We start from the raw sequence: 23,500 nt of genomic DNA, 5'->3' as shown, positions 1-23,500 counted from the left end.
AAAACGGTGGCCGTTGCCCCAAATGGACGTGAATTCCAATTGTGCACACACAGCAGAAGTCACTTGGTTCCGCCTGGGGGTTGGCCTGAGCGGTGGGGTGGCTGGGACCATCCGTCCGGGGGACAGAGTCCCCTCACCGTCTCTGGATCCGGTTGCCTTGGGCTTTCGTACTTTGGGGACAAGCGTTGGAACTGGGTTCCAGCAGCAGTCACACTTGTCCCCCCGTGGAAGGCCTCCTAGTTGTCCTCTGGGCCCCACTGTCCAGGAGACTGCGTCCCGAGAGACCCTTGCTATTAAGGAGATAGAGAGGAAGGGGTTTGGACGGAAGGATCAAGTCCGTGGGAGTGGCCGCGTTTCTCCCAGTCCAGGTTGGTTTGGACAAGACAGTCAGCCCCACGTCAAAGCTGCAGGCACATTGGCATGGAACTGACTGGCAGGTGGGGTGGGGGTCCCCTGTGCCAGGATAAGCAGGTGTACAGGTCACACCCAGGCCCTCAAATCAGACGCCCTGGGAGCCTGATTCATAGCAACAACCCACGTGATTCTTACGCACACCAGCATCTGAGGACCTCCGCCTCGAGTTCCCCTGGGGGCTTGTGAGCTGGAGTTTCCTGACTTTGCCCCGGTGTTCAGGGGTGGAGGTGGCGTCCCTGTCCTCAGGCCAAAGGCAATGGCGTTGTGCCACCTCCCCCATGGTCTGCCTAAGATGACCAGAGAAACTGGCACGTGGGGTCGTTGCGGCTGTCCCACCGGCTCCCCCTGTGCCGAGCGCAAAGCTTTCCTGGGGCACATGCATCTCACGTCCCTCAGGAGCTGTATTGAAACCGACCTTGTTGTGTGGTCACACCCTCCAGGGTCTCTTCGTTTTCGAGTGGCTTCACACTTTCCTGGGCTTTGGCATGTCAGAAGCACGGTGGCTTCTGTGACCCATCTCTTGGGAAGTGACAGGAGAAGCCAAGGAGGCGTGAGCACCTTATTCTCTTTCTCTTAATGGATGTTTGCAGCTCGAGTTAGGCCCGGGGTTGACAGAGGCAGCTGTCCACAGGCCTAGCGGCAGGAGCGGGGTGGCCACAGCCATCCTGGGTCACCCATAGGTGTCCCACACTTGCGTGTAATGAGACAGCATTCTGGTAATGTAATTTGATTAGGATATTTTTTGTAAAGGAAGGAATATATTTGCAAGTTAAAACCTCTGTTTTTTCTGCCACATGTTACAAGCGACAGATTCCTATCCCCCCCTCCCACTTTATCTGGGGTCAAAGGCACCCCAGATAAAGCGTCACCTCCTGTAATACAGGGGACTTGTTGGGGCCAGGACCCTGGTGTGGGTCTCAGGGCTCTAGCTCCACCTCTCTGCCATTCCCCAGCTCAGCCATCCTCTGCATGGGCTTCATTCTTGGATCGCCTCTCCTCCTGGTCACAGGATGGCTGCAGCAGCTCCAGCCACTGCATCTCCACACAGCCGCACTCAAAGGCAGAAAAGGGGCCTTTGTTCCCACGTGCCTTTTTAAGAACAGAGAAGCTGTCTCAGAAGCCCGCAGCAGACATTTATCGACATTGTTACGTCCTGTGTGGAGGTTCTAGAGGCGGCAAGAGGGCAGAGCTTTGGGGCGGAAACAACGCCAGTCCTCCCCTCTCCCTGGGCCCCTACAGTCCACGAGCCCCCAGCCCCAGCCCCAGCCGCCGGGACCCACCCCCGTGCACTTTGGCACACCCACTGAAGCGGTCAAATCACACATGTGAGTGGGAAAACCAGGAGTTCACACTTTCTCTTTGAAACTCCTTCCCCAGGAAGTCCTCACCGCCACGTTGGATTTGGAGGATGTCAGAAGCTACAGGGCGGAGATTTCCTCTCGAAACCTGGCGGTATGTGGACGCCCTGGTAGGATGCTGGCCACAGACCCGGAAATGTTTTTTTTTTTTTTAAATGACAGCTTCGTTGAGGTACCTTTTCCATGCTGCACAATCCCTGGATTAAGCCCTCGACTCGGGGTTTTGGTGTGTTCACGCACACCCCATGCAGCGTCACCACCCTCAGTGTCAGAACAGTCCAGCACCCCAGAAAGGAACCCGGACCCGCTCGCCCTGCCAGCCCTGGGCGGCCACCACGCTGCTTCCTGTCTCTGTGCATCAGGCCGCTCTGGACAGTTCCTGTAAAGGGGCTCACACCGCGTGTGGCCCGCTGTGGCTGGCTTCCCACTGAGCAGAGTGTCCAGGGCCCGCCCCTGCTGTGGACAGAGTCGGGGCTTCATTGCTTTTGGGGTCCGAGTAACATTCCATCGGAGGGGCGGACCTCATTGTGCGCGTCCCCTCATCCGTGGGCGGCCCCGGGGGTTGTTGCCGCCCTCGTGCATGGTGAATATGCTGCTGGGAACACGCGCCCACATTTGGGTGTGGGATCAGCTCCCACTTCTCTGGAGCACGCACATACCCGGGAGTGGAATTGCTGGGCCACGTGGTCGTTCTACGTTTTTATCGTTTGAGGAACTGCCCGACTTTCTGCTCCGTCTTGCATTCGGGGGCGATGTGCACCCGAAGGCTCCAATCCCTCCACGTCCCTGCCGGCACTGTGACCCTGTCTCTCTGATCGCAGCCGCCCTGGTGGGTAGAGGGTCTCCCGCTGAGGCTGTGATGGGCACGTCCCACTGGCTGGCAGAGGCCGGCTGGCAGTCCCTGTCTGGGCCCTGTGACGGTTTTGGTGCCGAGGGGATGTCATTGGTCACTACTCTCCATCAACAGGCCAGCAGGGTGAGCCCCTACCCCCGCGTGAAGGTGGACTTCGCCCTCTCATGCCACGAGGACCTGCTGGAGCCGCTGTCCGAGCCCGTGGAGTGGAAATACCACAGTGTCAGCGAGGAGATCAGGTGGGCAGCCTTCCCGCACGGGAGGGGCCCTGTGGGCTGCTCCCTCCACCCTGCTCTGCGCCAGGGGCCGCACGGAGCAAACACCGGGGCTGGTCTTCAGAACCCACCTAGGGAGCCCGAGGTTAGGAGGCGGCCACGCCTCCCGGGTCTGAGGGCGGGAGCAATGCAGCCACGTCACCTGTGCCACCCCCAGCTCTGATGCTTCCCTGCACTGAGACCCCGAGACAAAGACTCTGTCCTGTCCTTTCTGCGTCTTGCTCGGTTTCCCCATTTCAAAATGGGGCCAAAGGCAGGACCCGCCTGCCAGAGTCATTTTGAGACTTAAAATGCATCAGTTCAGTGAGGCGCTTAAGAGGGACCAGCATCCGGAGAGCCCAGGGCTGCAGGCGGTTCTCGCTGGCCGCCTCCCTGCCCCACAGGAGCTGCAGCCAGGGCAGCACTTCCCAAACCTACTGCTCCCCCGACTTTCTCCCCAGCCTCGGACCTGCTTGCTGGCTCTGGGACTTTTTAAGACGTAGCCAACAGGTAAGAGTTTGGGGTCTCACCAGCTGACCGCTCCTATTGCCGGTGGGTTTGCATCGATTCTGTGGTGGGCTAGTGATTTTGTTTTTTAACTGTAAGCAACCCAAAGCATGTCTTCACTCTGACTTCACTGGGAGCCTGGTCTACACCGGCGGGGGGCCGCAGGGCACGAGGGGTCGGGCTGTGTGTGGAGCCTGGTGGCTCCTGCTCGCTGGCACTCGGGGTAACAGGCCAGCCCGCGCTGCAGTTTTGGGATGCTGCCCGTCCCCACTCACTGTGCAGAGTCCACCTGGTCCGCTCTCTTGGCGGGGGGGGGGCCTCTGCCCTCTAGAAATGCACAGCGGGGTGCACCAGGCTCATGCTCCCTCCCCCAGCGAGAGCTCGGAGGCCCGTGAGCATTTTGGGGGGACGCTCGTCAGTGTAGTGGGTGGAGCAGGGCTGAGCTCCGGGTGTGCCACGCCTCGGGGCTGTGCTCATGCTTGCGTTTGGTTGGCCCATTCCAGGGAGGGTTTTTCCTGCCCCTGAGTGGCGGGCTGGACAGCGCGGCCACCGCCTGCCTCGTCTACTCCATGTGCCGCCAGGTCTGCGAGGCTGTGAAGAACGGAAGTAGGTGATGTCTGTGGCTGAGGGTGGCCCCGGGTCTGCGCTCGGGCTGCCGGTGGGGGGAGCAGAGGACAAACCCAGGTCGTGGGTGGCATGGGAAGAGGAGGTTTTGTGGACCTGCCGAGATGTCAGCATGGCGCCCAAGTCCTGGCCATCGACGCCCTTTCCCAGGGCTTTGGCCCGATGTCTGCTGCTGCTGTCTGTCGCCAGTGTGGCCTGTGCAAAGAACGTGGGCTCTGAACGTCAGGCCAAGTTCAAATCTGCCCTCGTGTGCCTTGGCATTGAACGTCCCCTAGTGATACATCCAAAAACTGGGGTGACTACTCACGTGACGAGGCTCCTGGGTTGATGCGGAGGGATGCTCGCACACAGCAGGCAGCCGCTAACCTTCCGTGTGGCTGTTTGCAGATCAGGAGGTGCTGGCGGATGTCCGGGCCATCGTGAACCAGGCCACCTACACCCCCGAGGACCCCCGCGAGCTCTGTGGGCGCGTCCTCACGACCTGCTACATGGCCAGCGAGAACTCCTCCCAGGAGACCAGCGACAGGGCCAGCAACTTGGCCCAGCAGATTGGAAGGTAGAGTTGTCGCCGCCGGCGGCACAGGCCAGTGGCTGGGACCGCATTTGTGGTTCAAGGGGCTGGGTTCTACCGCCTCTCAGCTCATGCCAGGTTCCAGGGAGCCCATGTATCCGCCTCACCCCAAATCCGAGCTGTCTGCTCTCCCGTCCTTTCCATCCCTGTGTCCCAGGCACGGGCGGCCTAGGCTGATGTACGCAGGGTCACGCAGGGTGGGCTGGCGGGGTGACCTGCCCACTACCCTCTCCCCCAGTGGTCCCTGTACCTGAGGAAGGTAGAGACAGGGCACCTCTCCAGAGAGGGGACGATGAGGTCCCTTCACAGTGTTCCTGTCAGGAAAAAATGGGGAGCTGCCCACCCTGTTTGTGAACTCCACTAAGAGCTGCCCCCAGCCAGCCCACTGATGGGTCTGTCGCGGAAGGACTGCGTGTGGGGACTCAGACAGACCCGTGCACCCCGCTGTTCGCCGCAGCCAAAGGTGGGGACAGCCCGAGTGCCCACTGGTGGAGGACGGACACACAGCGGTCCGCCCACATAATGGAGACTTTGTTACCCACTGGTAGTGAGGAAGCACAGCCTGACCCCCGCTGCAGCTCATGGGGCCCTCAAGGACACTGGGCTGAGTGGACGGGCCGGGCGCAGAAGGGTGGACGCCATGTGGGGCCGTTTCTGTGCACTGCCCGGCACGGCAAGTCCGCAGAGAGAGGAAGTGGGTTCGTCGCCGCTGGGGGCTGGAAGAGGAGAGCCGAGAGAGGCAGCTCGTGGGTCCAGGGTCTCCTTTCGGGGTGACGGAATGTTCTGGAATGAGACAGAGGTGGTGCTTGCACAGCCTTGTGGGCGCACCAAATGCCACTGAGTCGTGCCCTGGGTGGTGGTCACCACGGCGAGTTCTGTGTCATGTGTGTGCTGCTGTGCGCTCATGCACGCAAACACACGTCCCCTGCCCCCTCTCACCTTGCAGCCACCACATCAGCCTCAGCATCGATCCCGCCGTGAGGGCCGTGCTGGGCCTCTTCAGCCTGGTGACGGGGAGGAGGCCGCTGTTCGCGGCTCACGGGGGAAGCAGCAGGGAAAACCTGGCTCTGCAGAACGTGCAGGTGGGCCCCCCCGCACAGGCCCAGGGTCCGCGTGTGTGCGTGTACGTGTGTGAGCGTGTGTGAGCGTGTGAGCGTAAGAGGGCACGAGGCAGCGCGAGTGTGCGTGAGTGGAAGTGCAGGAGTAGGGCGTCTGTGAGGGGCTGCGTGGTGAAGGTGTTTGTGATTGTGACTGGAAGCGGCGGGAGTGGGAGTGCGGATGTGTCTGTGCGCAAGTGTGTATGTGAGGGGGTGAGGTGTCTGTGAGCACGTGTGTGCGTGTGTGAAAGGTGCGTGAGCATGACTGAAGGTTTCAGAGTGAGATGGGCTGTCATCGTGATTGTGTTGGGGGGGGGTGAGCATCTGCGAGTGCATGAGTGTGTAAGAACGTGTGTGCGGGTGAGAATCTGTGCGTTGGTGGGAGGGAGTGTGCGTGTGCGTGTGTGTGTGTGTGTGTTTTCTGCATCTTCGCTGAGTGGCTCAGCCGCTGCCCCGCACTCGCCTGCCTCAGGGGCGTTGGATGCTGTGGGCTGGTGGAGACAGAGAGGGGAGCCCTGGGCTCCAGCCACTTGGCGCTACCCTCTCTGTCCCCTTCCTGCTGGACATCGATGGCCTTCCTCTCCTCCTGAAGTGCCAGGGGTGCTGGGAGTGGGAAAAGGGGCCGAGATGTCTCCTGGCTGCCTTTGCAGCCCAGTCCCGCCACCAACACTCGGCCCCAGGCTTGGGCTCTCCCGTCCTTGCCTGGGCTGCCGCTGAGCACACGGGCGTGAGGAGATGCGCCCACCCCGGAGGCCCGCACAGGGCTCCCAGCCGTCTTCTCTGTGTGCTGCAAAGCTGAGTGCCTGTGCCTCTCCCGCTTTCCAGAGGGTGCTTGGGGAGAGCCTTCCTCTCGAGCTGTGACTGGCTGGGGTGCCCGCCCCGCACCCCCACGCATGTGTCCAGCACAGGGTCACGTTTCCCTCCTGTCGTCCAGGCTCGGCTGAGGATGGTCATCGCTTACCTGTTTGCTCAGCTGAGCCTCTGGTCCCGGGACGCCCGGGGCAGGCTCCTGGTGCTCGGATCTGCCAACGTGGACGAGAGGTGTGTAGGTCCCGTGGGCGTGGCGGGGGGCCCTGAGCTCCCTGCATCTCGGAGGATGGGTGCTCCCTGAGGCACAGTGGGGGTGTCCCGGCATCTGGTGCCACTCAGGGCACGTGTGGCTCCCCTAGTGGCATCAACGCTCCAGCATCTCACGATGTGGCGGGCAGGGAGACTGCCCCTCCCCTGTACCCCCGCCCCCCACCTGGCTCCGGGCCCTTCACACTGTGTCTGGAATCGGCTTCCCACCCCCATCGCGCATGTTCAGGCTGGTCTCTGACTCCACGGTGATTCCACGGCCTCCTAGGTCCTCTCTCTGCCCCCGGGTTTCCCCTCCCCACCAGGAAGATCGTGTGTGGTGGGATGGGAAATACCATCTTTCTCATGTTGCTTTCCAGTTAAAAAAAAAAGACCAGAGCTTTCCAGGCACAGCGGACCTTCACTCCAAGCAGTGGAGGCGGGGAGAACCCTCCCAGCCTCGGGTTCCCCATCGCCTGCCCGGTCCCTCTCAGCTGCTCCTTTTGTAGCTCCTGGCAGCTCCTCATTACCTGAGGGATTTCAGAAACTTTATCTGTCATTTATTCCCCTTTAGTCTGTGCATCCATCTGTCCATCCATTCCTCCATCCATCCATCCATCCATCCACCATCCATCCTTCCATCCATGTATCTATCTATCCTTCCATCCATCCATCCATCCAACCTTCCTTCCATCCATCTATCTATCCATCCTCCCTTCCACCATCCCTCCTTCCATCCATCCACCATCCCTCCTTCCATCCATCCACCATCCCTCCTTCCATCCATCCACCCTTCCTTCCATCCATCCACCATCCATCCTTCCATCCATCCACCATCCCTCCTTCCATCCATCCACCATCCATCCTTCCATCCATCTACCCATCCTTCCATCCATGTATCTATCTATCCTTCCATCCATCCATCCATCCAACCTTCCTTCCATCCATCTATCTATCCATCCTTCCATCCACCATCCCTCCTTCCATCCATCCACCATCCATCCTTCCATCCATCCTTCCATCCATCCACCATCCATCCTTCCATCCATCCATCTATCCATCCTTCCATCCATCCACCCTTCCTTCCATCCATCCACCATCCATCCTTCCATCCATCCATCTATCCATCCACACATCTTTCTGTTGATGGCATGTCTCTCTTAATCTTTCTACATTCTTGCATATCTACAAATGTGTTCTCTGTTAAGTATCTGGACTTTTGAATCCTATTTTGTTGCTTAGTTACAACAGTCTCACATCAGCACCCTGGAGCTGGTAAAGCTTCTCCCCGTCCCCTTGCGGGTTTTACTAATCTGCATCACTTTTCCGCTGCCCCCGGAGCCACTGTAAGGGAATGAGTTTCAGGAGGTGTGTTGGCTGCGTTTCCTCTGAGCCCTGGTGTGGCTGAGAACAGTGTGTGTTGTGTTTCAGAGGTGTCACAGGGCCGGGGCCCCTGGGGCTCCAGGGGGGAGTCTGGCCCGGGCCTTCTGCAGCCTCTGCAGGTGCCCGCATCCCTTGGCCCATGGGCCCTCCCTGCCCTGCCAGGCCGGCGCTGTGGCACCTCTGTGCCTTTCCCCTGTGGTCACAGCTCCCTCTGGCTCTGACCCCCGCCACCCTGTTCCACTTCTCGGACGCTGTGGTTGCATTGGGGCCGCCCAGGAATCCAGGATAAAAGCCTCGTCTCGGGGCCTCACCATCACCACTGCTGCAGGGACCCTTTGCTCTGTGACGTCAGGCATCCACAGCCCCCAGGGATCAGGACGTGGGCCTCTTCGGGGCCACTCTTCGTCCACCACAGGAGGTGGCTCTGCTGCCCCCGGCTCAGCCCCCGTGTGCACTGAGGCCCAGCCTTCTGCCTCCCACACAGGCTGCCCGCAGCCCAGTGCTGGCTATCCCCAGCCTATGGTGCTGCCACAGTCCACCCTAGCACAAGCAGACTCCCCTCTGATGTGCCAAGCTCGGGCTCCACAGGCCTCTGGGGGAAGCGAGCCTTGGGGTGCCAGGCCCCCATTGGTGGTACCTGCAGCCCCCGGGGTGGGCCACACAGAACTCCGTGTTCTCCCTCGCTGCAGCCTCCTGGGCTACCTGACCAAGTACGACTGCTCCAGTGCAGACATCAACCCCATTGGCGGGGTCAGCAAGACCGACCTGCGGGCCTTCATCCAGTTCTGCCTCGAGCGCTTCCAGCTTCCCGCCCTGCAGTGGTGAGGGCCAGCCACCCTTGGGCTGGGGCTGGGGCTGTGGCCCTGAGCCGGTGCCTGTCTAGTCTCCGCGCAGCCCAGGCCACCCTCACCCTCTCCGCCCTGGCCCCTCACTCCCCGCCGCCTAATGAAACAGTCTCGCCTGCTGCTTGCTGGCTTTCGGGAGCCCCTGACCGCGGGACACCCCCTTCCTTCCTTCCTGCGTCCCAGTCCCCTTGGCTCAGGCCAGGTCAGGTGGCCGCCGCCTCCCTTGTCCCCTAGTCCCCCTTCCCCTGCCACCGTGGGCCTGGGGGTTCTGATACAGCTCTCGTGGCCGCACGGAGTGCAGAGCCTGGTGCTTTCACTGTATCTGTTGAACTCATTAGTACCCAGTGGCCGTGACTGATCTGTGTGCCTTGTCCGCAGCATCCTGGCCGCGCCGCCCACCGCAGAGCTGGAGCCCTTGGCCAACGGACAGGTGTCCCAGATAGACGAGGTAGCGGTGGTGGCTCTGTCACCATGCTTCAGCCCTGTCTCCCTGCTCCTGGCGTGTCTGGGCTGGGCTCCTTCACAGCCGCCTTTCTGCCCCGGGAAACCGAGCGCTGGCGCTGGGTGTCTGGCCTGGAGCCCGGGCTCGGGGTTGGTCCGCTGCCGGCCTTTGACATTTGACTCGGCTGTCTGGAGGCTGGGGCTGGGGGGAGGGGTGACGTGAGGTGAGAGGGGAGGGAGAGTGTGGACAAGGGGTGTCTGCGTGTGCTGTGGGCGACCCCACAGAGCATCTCTGTGGACCCTCCGTCCTGGGCTGGCCTTTACCAATCGGGCTGGTTGGGGTCACAGGCTGTGGCTCGCGGCCGTAGTGGACACCCATGGAAGGGACCGTGGACTGTTGTGAGATCCATGACAACTGACCTTCCTGCTTCCAGCCCCTTTGGTCACAAGGGTCTCCTGTGTCATCTGCTAAGAGCCGTGTGGGTTTAGCCCTTCATTCTGGCTGTGACTTTGACGAGTCAGTTTTCGTGGGCGGTGTGAGCAAGGGATGGGGGCCATCCTTCTGCTCGTGGGACGTCCTTCTGCTCATGGACCTCGGTTGTCCCAGCCTCGTTTGGTGCCGAGACTTGTTTCACCCGCTGAATTGCCTCGGCACCGTGTTCGAACATCAGTTGGCTGTGTAAACATGTGTTTTAATTTCTGGTTTCTGCCCCCTGGGTCTGTGGCGAGTTCAGAGACCAGGGCGTATGAGCCCTGCCCCTTGGTTCTTGGGGGTTTTTTTGTGGTTTTTTTTTCCATAGCATTTTTCTTTTTATATATCTTTAGTGACATTTTTTTTTTTATTGTTATTCAATCACAGTTGTATGCCTTTTCTCCCCATCCCTCCACCCCACCCCAGGTGAACCCACCTCCCTCCCCGCTCTCCACCCTCCCCCTTGGTTTTGTCCATGTGTCCTTTATAGTAGTTCCTGTAATCCCCTCTACCCACTGTCCCTGCCCCCACCCCCCACCCCCACCCTGGCTATTGTTAGATTGTTCTTAACCTCAATGTTTCTGGTTATATTTTGTTTGCTTTTTTCTTCTATTGCTTATGTTCCAGTTAAAGGTGAGATCATATGGTATTTGTCCCTCACTTCCTGGCTTATTTCACTTAGCATAATGCTCTCCAGTTTCATCCATGCTGTTGCAAAGGGTATAAGCTCCTTCTTTCTCTCTGCTGCATAGAATTCCATTGTGTAAATATACCATAGTTTTTGGATCCACTCGTTTGCTGATGGGCACTTAGGTTGCTTCCAGTACTTGGCTATTGTAAATTGTGCTGCTATGAACATTGGGGTGCACAGATTCTTTTGGATTGGTGTTCCAGTGTTCTTAGGGTATAATCCCAGCAGCGGAATTACTGGGTCAAAGGGCAGTTCCATTTTTAGTTTTCTGAGGAAATTCCATATTGTTTTCCACAGTGGCCTCACCAGTCTGCATTCCCACCAACAGTGCACGAGGGTTCCCTTTTCTCCACATCCTCTCCAACATTTGTTTGTGGATTTGTTTATGTTGGCCATTCTGACTGGTTTGAGATGATACCTCATTGTGGTTTTAATTTGCATCTCTCTGATGGCTAGTGATGCTGAGCATCTTTTCATATGTCTCTGGGCCCTCTGTATGTCTTCCTTGGAGAAGTGTCTGTTCAAGTCCTTTGCCCATTTTTTAATTGGGTTGTTTGTCTTCCTGGAGTGGAGTCGTGTGAGTTCTTTATATATTTTGGAGATCAGGCCCTTGTCTGAGGTATCATTGGCAAATATGTTTTCCCATACTGTTGGTTCTCTTTGTAATTTGGTGCTGTTTTCTTTAGCCATGCAGAAGCTTTTTATTTTGATGAGGTCCCATTTGTTTATTCTTTCCTTTATGTCCCTTGCTTTAGGGGATGTGTCTGTGAGGATGTTGCTGCGTGGAATGTCTGAGATTTTCCTGCCAATGTTTTCCTCAAGGACTTTTATGGTGTTACGGCTTATATTTAAGTCTTTTATCCATCTTGAGTTTATTTTCGTGTATGGCGTAAGTTGGTGATCGAGTTTCATTTTTTTGCACGTAGCTGTCCAGATCTCCCAACACCATCTGTTGAAGAGGCTGATTTTGCTCCATTTTATGCTCCTGCCTCCTTTGTCAAATATTAATTGATCGTATAGACTTGAGTTTATTTCTGGGCTCTCTATTCTGTTCCATTGGTCTATGTGCCTGTTTTTATGGCAGTACCAGGCTGTTTTGATTACAGTGGCCTTGTAATACAGTTTGATATCAGGTATTGTGATCCCTCTTGCTTTGTTCTTCTTTCTCAAAATTGCTGCAGCTATTCGAGGTCGTTTATGGTTCCATATGAATTTCTGCAATGTTTGTTCTATATCTGTGAAATATGTCATGGGTACTCTAATAGGGATTGCATTGAATCTATAAATTGCTTTGGGTAGTATGGCCATTTTGATGATGTTGATTCTTCCAATCCATGAACATGGTACATGCTTCCATTTGTTTGTATCTTCCTTAATTTCTTTCTTCAGTGTTGTGTAGTTTTCTGAGTACAGGTCTTTTACCTCCTTGGTTAGGTTTATTCCTAGGTACTTTATTTTTCTTGTTGCTATATCGAATGGGATTTTTTTCCTGATTTCTGTTTCTGCAGTTTTGTTGCTGGTGTACAGGAATGCCTTTGATTTCTGGGTATTGACTCTGTATCCAGCTATTTTGCCAAATTCATTTATTAGGTCAAGTAGTTTTTGAGTGGAGTCTATAGGGTTTTCCATGTACACTATCATGTCGTCTGCAAACAGTGACAGTTTCATTTCCTCCTTTCCAATTTGGATGCCTTTTATTGCTTTTTCTTGTCTGATTGCTGTGGCTAGGACTTCCAATACTATGTTGAATAGGAGTGGTGAGAGAGGGCATCCTTGTCTTGTTCCTGATCTTAGTGGGAAAGCTCTAAGTTTTTGTCCATTGAGTGTGATGTTGGCTGTAGGTCTCTCATATGTGGCCTTAATTATGTTGAGGACTGCTCCCTTTATTCCCACTTTGCTGAGTGTTTTTATCAGAAATGGGTGCTATATCTTATCGAACGCTTTTTCCGCATCTATTGATATGATCATGTGATTTTTGTCTTTGCTGTTGTTGATGTGATGTATTATGTTTATTGATTTGCGAATATTGTACCATCCTTGCATCCCTGGGATGAATCCCACTTGGTCATGGTGGATGTTCTTTTTAATATATTGCTGGATGCGGTTTGCTAATATTTTGTTGAGAATTTTAGCGTCTATGTTCATCAGCGATATTGGCCTGAAGTTTTCTTTCTTCGTTGTGTCTTTATCTGGTTTTGGGATTAGGATGATGTTGGCTTCATAAAAAGAGTTTGGGAGTCTTCCATCAGTTTGGATTTTTTCGAATAGTCTGTGAAGGATAGGGGTTAGTTCTTCCTTAAATGCTTTGTAGAAATCTCCTGTGAAACCATCTGGTCCAGGGCTTTTGTGTGATGGGCGTTTCTTGATGACTGCTTCAATTTCCTTTGCTGATATTGGTCTGTTCAGGTTTTCTGCTTCTTCTTCATTCAGTTTTGGAAGATTATATTTTTCTAGAAATGTGTCCATTTCATCTAGGCTTTCAAATTTCTTAGCATACAGGTCTTCATAGTAATTTCTTACGATCCTTTGTATTTCTGTGGTATCAGTTGTAATCTCTCCACTTTCATTTCTAATTCTGTTTATTTGGATCCTCTCTCTTTTCTTCTTGATGAGCCTACTTAAAGGCTTGTTGATTTTGTTTATCTTTTCAAAGAACCAGCTCCTGGATTCATTGATCCTTACAATTGTGCTTTTAGTGTCTATGTCATTTAGTTCTGCTCTGATCTTGGTTATTTCCTTCCTTCTGCTTGCTCTGGGCTGTCTTTGTTGTTGTTCCTCCAGTTCTTGTAGGCATAGGGTTAGGTTGTTTGTTTGAACTGTTTCTAACTTCTTAAGGTAGGCCTGTATTGCTATGAACTTCCCTCTCAGGACTGCCTTTGCTGTGTCCCATAGGTTTTGGGTTGTTGTGAGTTCGGTTTCATTTGTTTCCAGGAAGTTTTTGATTTCTTCCCTAATCTCGTTCTTGACCCATTCATTGTTTAATAGCATGCTATTCAGTCTCCATGATTTTGAGTGTTTTGGGTTTTTACCCTTGGGGTTGGTTTCTAGTTTCAGACCCTTGTGGTCAGAGAAGATGCTTGATATGATTTCAATTTTCTTGAATTTGTTGAGGCTTGCTTTGTGTCCTATCATGTGGTCTATCTTTGAAAAAGTTCCATGGACACTTGAAAAGAATGTGTATTTTGCTTCTTTGGGATGAAAAGCTCTGTATATATCAGTTAAGTCCATTTCCTCTAGGGTATTGTTAAGTGACACAATATCTTTGTTGATCTTTTGTTTGGAAGACCTGTCCATTTTTGATAGTGGGGTGTTAAAATCCCCTACTATAATTGTGTTGCTGTCAATATCTTTCTTGAAATCCTCCAAGATTTTCTTTATGTATTTGGGTGCTCCTATGTTGGGTGCATATATATTTACAATGTTTATGTCTTCTTGGTGGATTCTTCCTTTGAGTATTATGAAGTGACCTTCTGGGTCTCTCTTTATGGCCCTTCTTTGGAAGTCTATTTTGTCTGATATGAGTATTGCTACCCCTGCTTTTTTTTTTCTGTCCGTTTGCTTGGAAAATTTGTTTCCAGCCCTTCACTTTCAGTCTGTGTAAGTCTTTTGTCCTGAGATGGGTCTCTTGTAGGCAGCATATGTGTGGGTCATGTTTTCTTATCCATTCAGCTGTTCTATGTCTTTTGATTGGAGCATTTAATCCATTTACGTTTAAGGTTATTATCGATAGGTAGTTATTCATTGCCATTATTTCCTACCTGTGTTCCTCTGTCTTTCTCTTTTCCTTCCTTTCCTTAAAGCAGTCCCTTTAGCATCTCTTGCAGAGCTGGTTTGGTGGAGCTGTATTCTTTTAGACTTCTTTTGTCTGGGAAACTCTTTATTTGGTCTTCTATCTTGATTGAGAGCCTTGCTGGGTAAAGTCGTCTTGGTTGCAGGCCTCTGGTTCTCATTACTTGGAATATTTTTTGCCATTCTCTTCTGGCTTGGAGCGTTTCCATTGAGAAGTCAGTTGCTAACCTTATTGGGGCTCCCTTGTATGTTACTTCCTTTTTCTCCCTTGCTGCCTTTAAGATCCTCTCTTTGTCTTGGAAATTTGCCATTTTAATTATGATGTGTCTTGCAGTGGGTCTCTTTGGGTTCCTCTTGCTTGGGACTCTCTGTGATTCCTGGATTTGGGTGACTTTTTCTCTCCTCAGATTAGGGAAATTTTCCATCATTACTTTTTCAAACAGGTTTTCTATCCCTTGCTCTTCTTCTTCTCCTTCTGCTATTCCTATTATACGGATATTGTTACGTTTCATGTTGTCCTGCATTTCCCTTATTGCCTCTTCATTCTTTCTGAACCTCTTTTCCTTTTCTTGCTCTTTCTGGGTGTTTTTTTCTACTTTGTCCTCCAGCTCGCTGATCTGATCCTCTGCTTCATCAGGTCTGCTTTTGATTCCTTCTACTGTATTCTTCAATTCAGAAATTGTATTCTTCATTTCCTCTTGGCTCTTGTTGATATTTTCTATTTCCTTTTTCATGTTGATATAGTTTGCAGTGAGTTCATTGTAGTTTCCTTGTAGTTTCTGGTAGTTCTCTTTGAGCTCAGAGAGCTCAGTGAGCTTCCTGATGACCATTGCTTTGAACTCAGTATCTGATAGTTGACTTGCCTCTTTTTCGGTTAGTATTCTTTCTGAGACTTCCTCCTTTCCTTTCATTTGGGAATTGTTTCTTTGTCTTCCCATTGTTTGTGAGGCTCTTCTTGTTGGCCTCTGCTTCTTAAATTGCTCTGTTCTGACTCCCTGGGTTTATGATATGAACTTCTATGGTAGAATGCCAATGGGATTCGGTGGTGCTGTCTCCTTACTCTCCTGTGCTCACTGGTCTTGAGCTGACGTTTATGTGTTTAACACGGTCTAACTCTAGTCTTTTCAGCACTCCAGGTTTTGTTGTCTCACCGTCAGATCTTTCAATGTCCTCTATCTTTGGTCTCTGATCTTCGTATATGCTGGAATACTGTTGGCTGTTCTCTCTGCTCCTCAGATCAGCTAGGTATTTCCCTGGCGTTGAGGGGAAGTGGACTCCGCTCCCACCTATGTTGCCGCCATCTTCTCCTATCTTTGGTTCTTGGTTTTTAAGATAATTTTGGAAATTCTGGGTCCCTTGAATTTCCCTACGGATTTTGAGATCAGCTTGTCAGTTTCTGCCCAAAGGAAACCCAGCTCTTGGTGGCCACACCGCCTGCATAGATGAGGTGGGTGGGCGTGGCCATCCCGGTCACTGTGGGTCTTCTGAGCCATGAACTTGGGTGTCTTTCCACTTGCGTAGACCTCTGTGAACTTCTTCCCGCGATGGGGGTACTTTTCAGAGTGTGAGTGTGCGCTCGCTTTGTTAAGTCTGCGTGTTGAGTAACTTCTCCTGGTGCTCCTGTAAAAGGAATTCGTTCCCGAGTTCATCTGGGGGCCCGTTGCCCGTGTCTCCTCACGATGCGTTGTGTCTGCGTTTCCGTTCTCGGCGTCTCAGATTTCCGCTCCGCCCCTCAGGATGTCCCTCCTCACGGCTTCCGGTTTACCGGGCCCTTGCCCGGCGTCAAGAGGTGGGAGGTCAGGTTGTGGATTTGGGGTCTTGTCTTTGTAAATGCAGGTGTTCACAGCTGTGATTTCTCTCAGACCGGCTGCACTGCGGCTTTTCCGCTTTGGGGTCCTGGGTCCTCCTCTTCCTTCATCTCGGAACGTGTTCCGGTTTTCCTAGGGTTTCTTCTTTGACCCATTGGTTATTTAGGAGGGAATTTTATTTTTCATGTCTTTTTCACTTGTCAGTTCCCCAACTTTCTCTATGTTACTGACCTTGTGATTCTGTTCCGTCGCGGTCAGCGGGGCCTCGCTGTTCTCACACTGGCCGAGGCCTGTTCTGTGGCCCCGGCGCCACCGTGGGGAGAGGGCGGCAGCCGTTGGCCGAGGGCTCTGTGGGCGTCTGTGAGGTCCGGATGGTTTCCGGTATCCAGGTCTCCCATCACCTCAGTGACTGTTTTGTCTAAGTTCTACCCTTTGTTGAAAGTGGGAGGTTGAGGTCCCCACCTATTATTGCTGGATTTCAGGAACTGAGATGTCACACGGGACAGGACTCCTTCACACCAGGGGGAGCGATGAGGGTGGTCCTTGCCGGAGCCCCCTGGCTCTCGGAGGTCAGAGGGGAATGAGGCAGATACGGCCACTTTCCCTAAAATGCTCTCAGGCCCCTGGAGGGGACAGACCAGCTGGAAGTGACCATGTTGGCCCCCTTGGCTCTGAGTCTGTCCCCCAAATCAACCTTGGTGACCTGAGGGTGACAGCGTCCCTTGGATGGGGGTCAGGCCAGGCCTCCCAAGGAGGTGACAGGGCGCTGAGGCCTGAGGGAGGGCAGGGTGGGTGGCAGGAGCAGGAGCCAGGGCCCAGTCGCAGAGGGTCCCACAGACCCTGGTCAGAGGTGAGGGCTGTCCTACTGTGTCACAAAGTACCAGTGTCACCATCTGTGTCTCTGTACATTCGGGGGGGGGGGGCAGGAATTGAGGGGGAATTGGAGCCAGTATTGCCAAGGGGTCAGGCTCATGTCAGGGTTTCAGGCCCCTGAGGCCTCAAATGCGCCCCAATTTCTGTGAGCCCCGCCCCTCTTCTCTGAGCCAGCCGTCCCTGAGGAAGGCGGGCTCCCTGGGGCGAGCACGGGCTCCTCGTGTTGGTGCCCTGGGAGGCTGTAACAGAACTCCAGACTGGCCAGCGTGAACAACACACCTGCCTTCTCTCAGACTCAGAGGCCCTGAGTCCAAGATCAAAGTGCCGGCGGGGCCCCGCTCCCCAAAACTTGGGGGAGGGCCCCTCCTGCCTCCTCCAGCTCCCGGGGCTCCGGGCGTCCCCGGGCTGGTGGCCACATCGCTCTAGCCGCTGCCTCCATCTTCACATGGCCTCCACTCTCTCTCCTCCCCTCTGTCTCCTCTGAGGACCCCTGCCATTGGATTTCGGGCACACCTCAAATCCAGGGTCACCTTGTCTTGAGATCCTTAATTGCATCTGCAAAGACCCTTTTCCCCACTAAAGCCAGTGTGTGGGTTCTGGGGCTTAGGACGGGGATATTATCTTTTGAGGGGCCACAGCAGCCCGTCGTAGTCCTCAAAGCCAAATGTGTGGTTCGTCATTTTCTCCGAAAGCCACTTCCTTACTGGCCAGTCTGTGTTGGGGAAGGACGAGGCCTCAGCATCCACCCCCGGCCCTTGGAGAACCCCGCTTCTGGGCCCCGGTTCCCGTCCCCACCAGAGCTTTACGCGTCCTTCCCGCCCTGACTGGCCGCCCCCTCCGCCCTGCAGAAAGACATGGGCGTGACCTACACGGAGCTGTCGGTCTTCGGGAAGCTCCGGAAGATGGCCAAGGCCGGGCCTTACAGCATGTTCTGCAAGCTCCTCCACATGTGGAGGGACACCTGCACCCCGCGACAGGTACGCCACGCCTGACGTTCCATGGGGACCTTGGCAGGGGAGGCACCCTGGGGGGTGGGTTGGATTTGCAGGCCCAGGAGGTACAGCGTGGCCTGAAACCCTGCGCTCTGTCTCACCCAATACATCGGCCCAGTTCCGAGCTTTGACCAGCTCAGGCCTTCCCACGGGCCGGCCCAGGCCGTGGGAGCAGGGCTTGGCCATGCCTCCGGGAGCACACTGCTCCCTCCCTTTGGGGGCGGAGCGTGACGCTGAGGTCAGAGCATCGCTGCTAGTTGTCAGGCCTGTGAGGGCTGCAGCCTGCAAACCCGGTGCCCAGAGAGCCTTGGAGGCCTGATGCAGAGAACCTCCCAGGACCCGGCTCAGGTCTCCCGGGCACTGGTGTCGGCGCCCACGTGGCTGCAGCTCAGACTGCCGCCCGGCCCAAGCTCCGGCCCTGTCCCCTGCTGCCTCCAGGACGTTCCGGTGCAGTGAGGACCTGTCTGCTGGCACCGCCCTGCACGACAAGGGCAAGAACTGCGCCCTCCCATCAGACCGTGACGCCCTGTGCGTCCCCCCCACCAGGTGGCTGACAAAGTGCAGCGGTTTTTCTCCAAGTACTCCACGAGCAGACACAAAATGACCACACTCACGCCCGCGTACCACGCCGAGAGCTACAGCCCCGACGACAACAGGTTCGACCTGCGGCCCTTTCTCTACCGCGCCAGCTGGCCGTGGCAGTTCCGGTGCATAGAAAACCAGGTAGGCGGGCAGGGCGGCTGCGCGGTGCTTGGTGCCCACCAAGGAAGCCTCTCGGCACTGGAGGGCTTTGTTTGCAGGATGTGGGGAGCCTGTTTCGTTGCCCCTCTCTCTGCATAGGTACCCGTGTGTGTGCAGTCAGAGTTCAGCGTGGGCTGCTTTGGGCTGCGCTGTGGTTGTGGGGGTCGGGTACCCCAAACGAGAAGCTGTACGTCACAGTATGAGTGCGGTGCCCGTCACAGCCACCTCTGGGCCGTGGGCTTAGGCAGACGGCTTCTCAGCTTCCAGTCCACCCTGTGTCCTTTCTTCTCTGGTTCCCTCCGAGTAGCATCGAGGGAGGGTTGATGAGTCAAGGCAAGAAGCACGTATAGGCCCTTCTCGCCTCCTTCCCTTTTCCACGAGGGTCAGCAAGTTAGACGCCACCCCCCGCCCCGCATGTGTCATCCGATGGAGGGGAAGGACAGCTGGTGGTGAGCCCAGGATGCCTGGAACGTGATAAGCTGTGGGGCGCACGGCTGAGCTAGAGAATTCGGGCGCTGGAGGAGCCCGTGTTATACCTGGTGACGGGGAGGCATCTCTGAGGGGGTGAGGTGTGAACTGAGGCCTGAGCCGGGTAACACCGTGCTCCGCAGCCCCGCCCACAACAAGGAGTCAGCAAGAGGCAGGGCTGGTCCCACCCAGAGCAGGAATGGGGTTTGGAGGCTGTGCTCCCAGATATGGACAAATGCAGACACCTGAGAAGCCACGCCAGGGAAAGGTAGAGTCCCCTGCAGTCACCGCAGGAGGGTGGTGGCCGTCTGCGCAGACTTGCCCCTGCACGCTCTGTACCCGACCATGCTGAGTGCCTGGGAGATGCCGTCTGATCCCCTGGCTTGTCTGATCCCCTGGCTTCCCCGGTCCATGGCTGCCACGCTCTTCTGGAGTGACTTGCGCATTCATTTCAACGGCGTGATTGCTGAAGCCGGCCGGGGGACGCTGTGTCCTCACGGGGCTTCTCCTTCCAGGTGCTCCAGCTGGAGAGGAGGGAGCGGCAGCACCCGGATGACACAGACTGACATTGGCCCGCGAGGACAGCTCCCCGACTGCCAGGATCCCGCAGGCCCCGGGCGGAGCGCAGCCGCCCCCATCCGAGCAGGCAAAGCGTCAGCAAGTCCAGTTTCACGCACGGGTCAAGGGGGAGGGATCTTTGAAGTCTAGTTCCATAAAAAAGAGGTGGAAATCAAGAGAATGTGATTTTTTAACTCACTGTGGAAGTGAGTGCTTTCCCTGGCCTCTCTGTCCACGTGCTCCTGAGGGTCCCCGGCCCCATGTGGCCCAGGATGGGGAAGGGACAGGGCGGGGGCCTGTTGTCCACATTCTGCAAAGTGGCCTTTCTCCCTTTTCTTCCCGTGCCCTCGTTTATGACTTTTGTCACTGTCCCCCTTCCCCTACACGGGCTCCTCTCCTGGCCTTGTCTCCTGGTCACTGTGGTTGTCCAGCCGAGGACCTAAACCTGCAGGGATCTAGATTCTCCTCCCTCCCACACCACCAGGGAAGGCGTCAAGCCACAGTGTGCCCACGGCCAGCGTTCCTGCCTGTCCCTGCCCTCTGGACGTCCCGCCGTGGATTGAAATACTTGTTCAGCCTGCCCATTGGGACATGCACAGCAGTGCAAGGGGGAGGCGGGGGTTCTTGAACGCGAAACAAAAACAGCACCCCGAAAACCCCATGACGATGACGTGAGATGAGGCGAAACTGCTAGACGGGAAAAGTACGGATGTTTACAATGCAAATCTGTTCTCTACGAGTAAGAACATGGGGTCGGACGAGGCCAGGGCAGTGCCCCTCAGGTGGTCCAGGGCGCGGCAGCGACGTCCCCCAGGGTCTCTGGCGCATGTGTGCAGATGGGGGGCACAGTGTGGTCCATCACGGTTCCTGGGGCTCCAGAGACGCCTGCCTGCCGTCCAGGGCCCCACGCTGGCCGGAGGCACCCCTCCTCACCACTCGACACGTCGGCACTGGTCTGACACCGACCAAACCAGATGTCCCCCGCTTCATCCTGTCCCCTGCCAGCACCCCCATCACCCCGCGTTGGTTCTGCTAGTCTCCCTGAGGCTCTGGAGCACATGCGGAGGCAGGAGCGGCTTTCCCGTCCCCGTGTGGGCCGCTGTGGCTGTGCCATGCCCCTGCCCCTGAGACAGTGATCGGGAGGTGGGGCACCGAGGCCTGTTGTGATGACAGATGCCCTCTTCGTCGCTCTGGAGACCACTGCGTGCCAGTGCCATGCCCGCTGCCCGGTTAAACCCCAGGAAACGGCTCCAAGGTCACACCCTGTGGGAAACCAGCAGTTAAGTCGTGGTGGCCAGAGGTAGCAGGTGGGCTCTGTTTGTGGTCACAGGGACCCCATGTGCCATGCCCCTGTCAGTGCCGCCTGCACCTCCCGCTGCCACCAGACAGACAGGCCCCCAGACTCCTGGTCAGCGCCCAGTGCACAGGAGTCGAGGGTTCCATTTCACCAACACGTGCCGTCCAGCTGCGGTCTCTTCAAATTCTCCAGGGAGCAGCAGGCTCCCTGGGCTGCGTGCTGACACACGCCACTCTGGGGTCCTAGTCCCTGAACGTGTAGGACAAGCTTGGGGAGCTCTGCAGGACTAGGGGGGCAGAGGGCTCCCAGCGGGCACAGGCGGGCATTGTGGTCAGACAACAACGGCCTCCTTAAGGGCTCCCCCGGACCGTGGGAATCATTCATTTCTTTCCAGTGGTCGGGGGACACGGGCCAGTAGCGCAGGTGTGGGAGGGCACAGCAGTGTCCGTGCAGGGGACAGGACTACAGATACGAGGAGAGGCCCTGAGCCCCTCCACAGCCTCCGTCTCGGGGAGTGACCACAAGGTCCTGGGCAGGGCCAGCCCCTCCGCCCCACTCACAGTAAAGGCCGCATTACTGATCCCATTGGGACAGCCGCACCCTGACTTCCCTCTGGCTGCAGATGGGCAGACACAGGCTCACTGCAGGGAAGGGCGGAAGCCTTTGGAGGCGGGGAGACATTTACTGGAAATGTTGTGTACACAGTGCGTCCTGGGACCCCTGGGCTCAGATGTTTCCCCCCTTTCTGCCTGAGGGACGTGCTCCTCTGTGGGGGCAGGACCTGGCAGGGAGGCTCAGGGTCGGGTAGACTGTTAGGTGTCTGGTCCTTCAGGTGGGCTCCAAAGGGGACTTGATGACGTGAGATATTTTGTGCTTGTTGAATACTTATGTCACAAGCAGGCACTTTTGGGGACTTGGAGTCCACCTCTCGCAGGTTTCTGGATACGTGACCCTCACTCCCACCATCAATCACGGAGTCTGACATTCTCACAGAGTGAACTTGACTGAGACTGGTCCCCAGTGCTCTGTGTCTGTGAGCACAGCCGTGTCAGGACCCAGGGCTCTGCAGGTGACCCGGTGGACATGAGGTACCCAGGGTGGGGCCCAGTCTGCAGTGGCTGGTCCTTCTCAGAAGAGATCAGGACACAGAGACTCAGAGGGATGACCGTGTGAGGACTCAGGGAGGGGACGGCCATCTGCACACGCAGGAGAGAGGCCTCAGGGGACACCGGCCCTGTGACACCAGGTATTGGGCACCAGCCCCCAGGACAGGGACAGTGAGGGTCTGTCATTGAGACCCCGGCTGCGGTGTTTCCAGCAGACTCCCACAAGGAGGCGCTGCACTGAGCTCAGGGAGAGGACAGGGCTCCTGGGATTGGCCCACGTGACCAGTGTGCTCATCCCTGAGTCCTGATGTGATGATGGTCCTTTATGGGCCCTTCATTCCCGTGGCCTCCCTGAGAGCAGAGTCTCCAGGCTCAGGACCCGCCCTCAGCCCCGCCCCACACTCATGAATGTGGGGGTTCGGGCCACGGCACCCAGACCAGGAAGGGCAGAGAGCCGGTGAGAAGGGTGATTATTTCTTGACTTTATTTCAGAAATGGGGTCCCAGGAGCAGACACATCAGGGGAATCTCTGTTTCCTGAGACAGAGAGACTCTGCATTCAAACGTTTACAGAAGTAACATGGCAACGTCCTTCCCCTCCACCCCTCCACCCCTCCTCGGGATGAGCCTCGTGGTCCCACAGCCGTGTCCGGTACTGCAGAGCAGAGGGAAGTTACCCGATGATACAGCCTTGTCTGACGTCTAGAAAGGCAAGTGACCTTGTTCCCAAGACCATGTACAGCCCGGTCCCGCCCTGGTGCAGGCCCCGCACGTCCACGGGGACCCAGGACACTCCCAGCGTGGCTCCCAGCAGAGGGACTGAGTGGGGAGGGGCGCTGGGCTCCCACCCCAGCGTTCAGCACTTGCTCATTGAAAGGTGCTCCTCTCCCTCCCTGTCACCTCACATGTCACTCTCAACAGGAGGGAAGAGGACACCTGTCAGAGTTTATTCAAAGCTATATGCGAAGCCTCAGCACAGGGGGTGGAGGAGGGACCGGCTTGTTATGTGAGGGCCTGGGGTGATTGTAGCAAACAGCAGGCAAGCATCTGAGTCAAGCGCCCACACTCCATCCACCTGTGGATGTGGGACCTGGTCACCTTGTCACACGTTGGGTGAGATGTGGCCCTCATTGTGTAGATAAATAGTTTCCAAGGATGGAGGGAAAGAGAGCTGACAACCCAGAAGGATGATGGGAAGGGCTCACCAGGGACCAGGAGCCCCAGCACTGGATCACAGGTGAGTGAAAGGCGGTTCCCGCGCTGGGAGGGGGAGGAGCAGAGCCCCTGCTGAGCAGAGTGAGGC

The 23,500-nt window shown here is 55.9% G+C and overlaps 1 protein-coding gene across 4 annotated transcripts in view; it reads left to right on the top strand.

The window, feature by feature from the left end:
- NADSYN1 (NAD synthetase 1) overlaps nt 1-22,561 on the top strand; it is a 33,861-nt gene extending 11,300 nt beyond the window's left edge. For 2 of the 4 annotated variants that reach the window (XM_045183407.3, XM_045183405.3), the window contains 12 exons: nt 1,792-1,866; nt 2,740-2,864; nt 3,341-3,389; nt 3,890-3,992; nt 4,398-4,566; nt 5,528-5,663; nt 6,613-6,719; nt 8,807-8,938; nt 9,341-9,410; nt 17,885-18,013; nt 18,575-18,751; nt 19,753-22,561. In XM_045183407.3, coding sequence (XP_045039342.2) covers nt 1,792-1,866; nt 2,740-2,864; nt 3,341-3,389; nt 3,890-3,992; nt 4,398-4,566; nt 5,528-5,663; nt 6,613-6,719; nt 8,807-8,938; nt 9,341-9,410; nt 17,885-18,013; nt 18,575-18,751; nt 19,753-19,803 — 1,323 coding nt within the window. In that variant the 3' untranslated portion in view covers nt 19,804-22,561. Of the gene's footprint in view, nt 1-1,791; nt 1,867-2,739; nt 2,865-3,340; nt 3,390-3,889; nt 3,993-4,397; nt 4,567-5,527; nt 5,664-6,612; nt 6,720-8,806; nt 8,939-9,340; nt 9,411-17,884; nt 18,014-18,466; nt 18,752-19,752 lie in introns of those variants that run through there. The other 2 variants (XM_024574429.4, XM_045183406.3) reach the window with 2 other exon arrangements.
- Nucleotides 22,562-23,500: the final 939 nt, after the last annotated feature.

This window comes from Desmodus rotundus, chromosome 5 (assembly GCF_022682495.2).
Source record: "Desmodus rotundus isolate HL8 chromosome 5, HLdesRot8A.1, whole genome shotgun sequence".
NCBI lineage: Eukaryota > Metazoa > Chordata > Mammalia > Chiroptera > Phyllostomidae > Desmodus > Desmodus rotundus.
The sequence above is the reverse complement of the archived record's forward strand: the minus strand, read 5'-3'. Positions and strand labels throughout refer to the sequence as shown.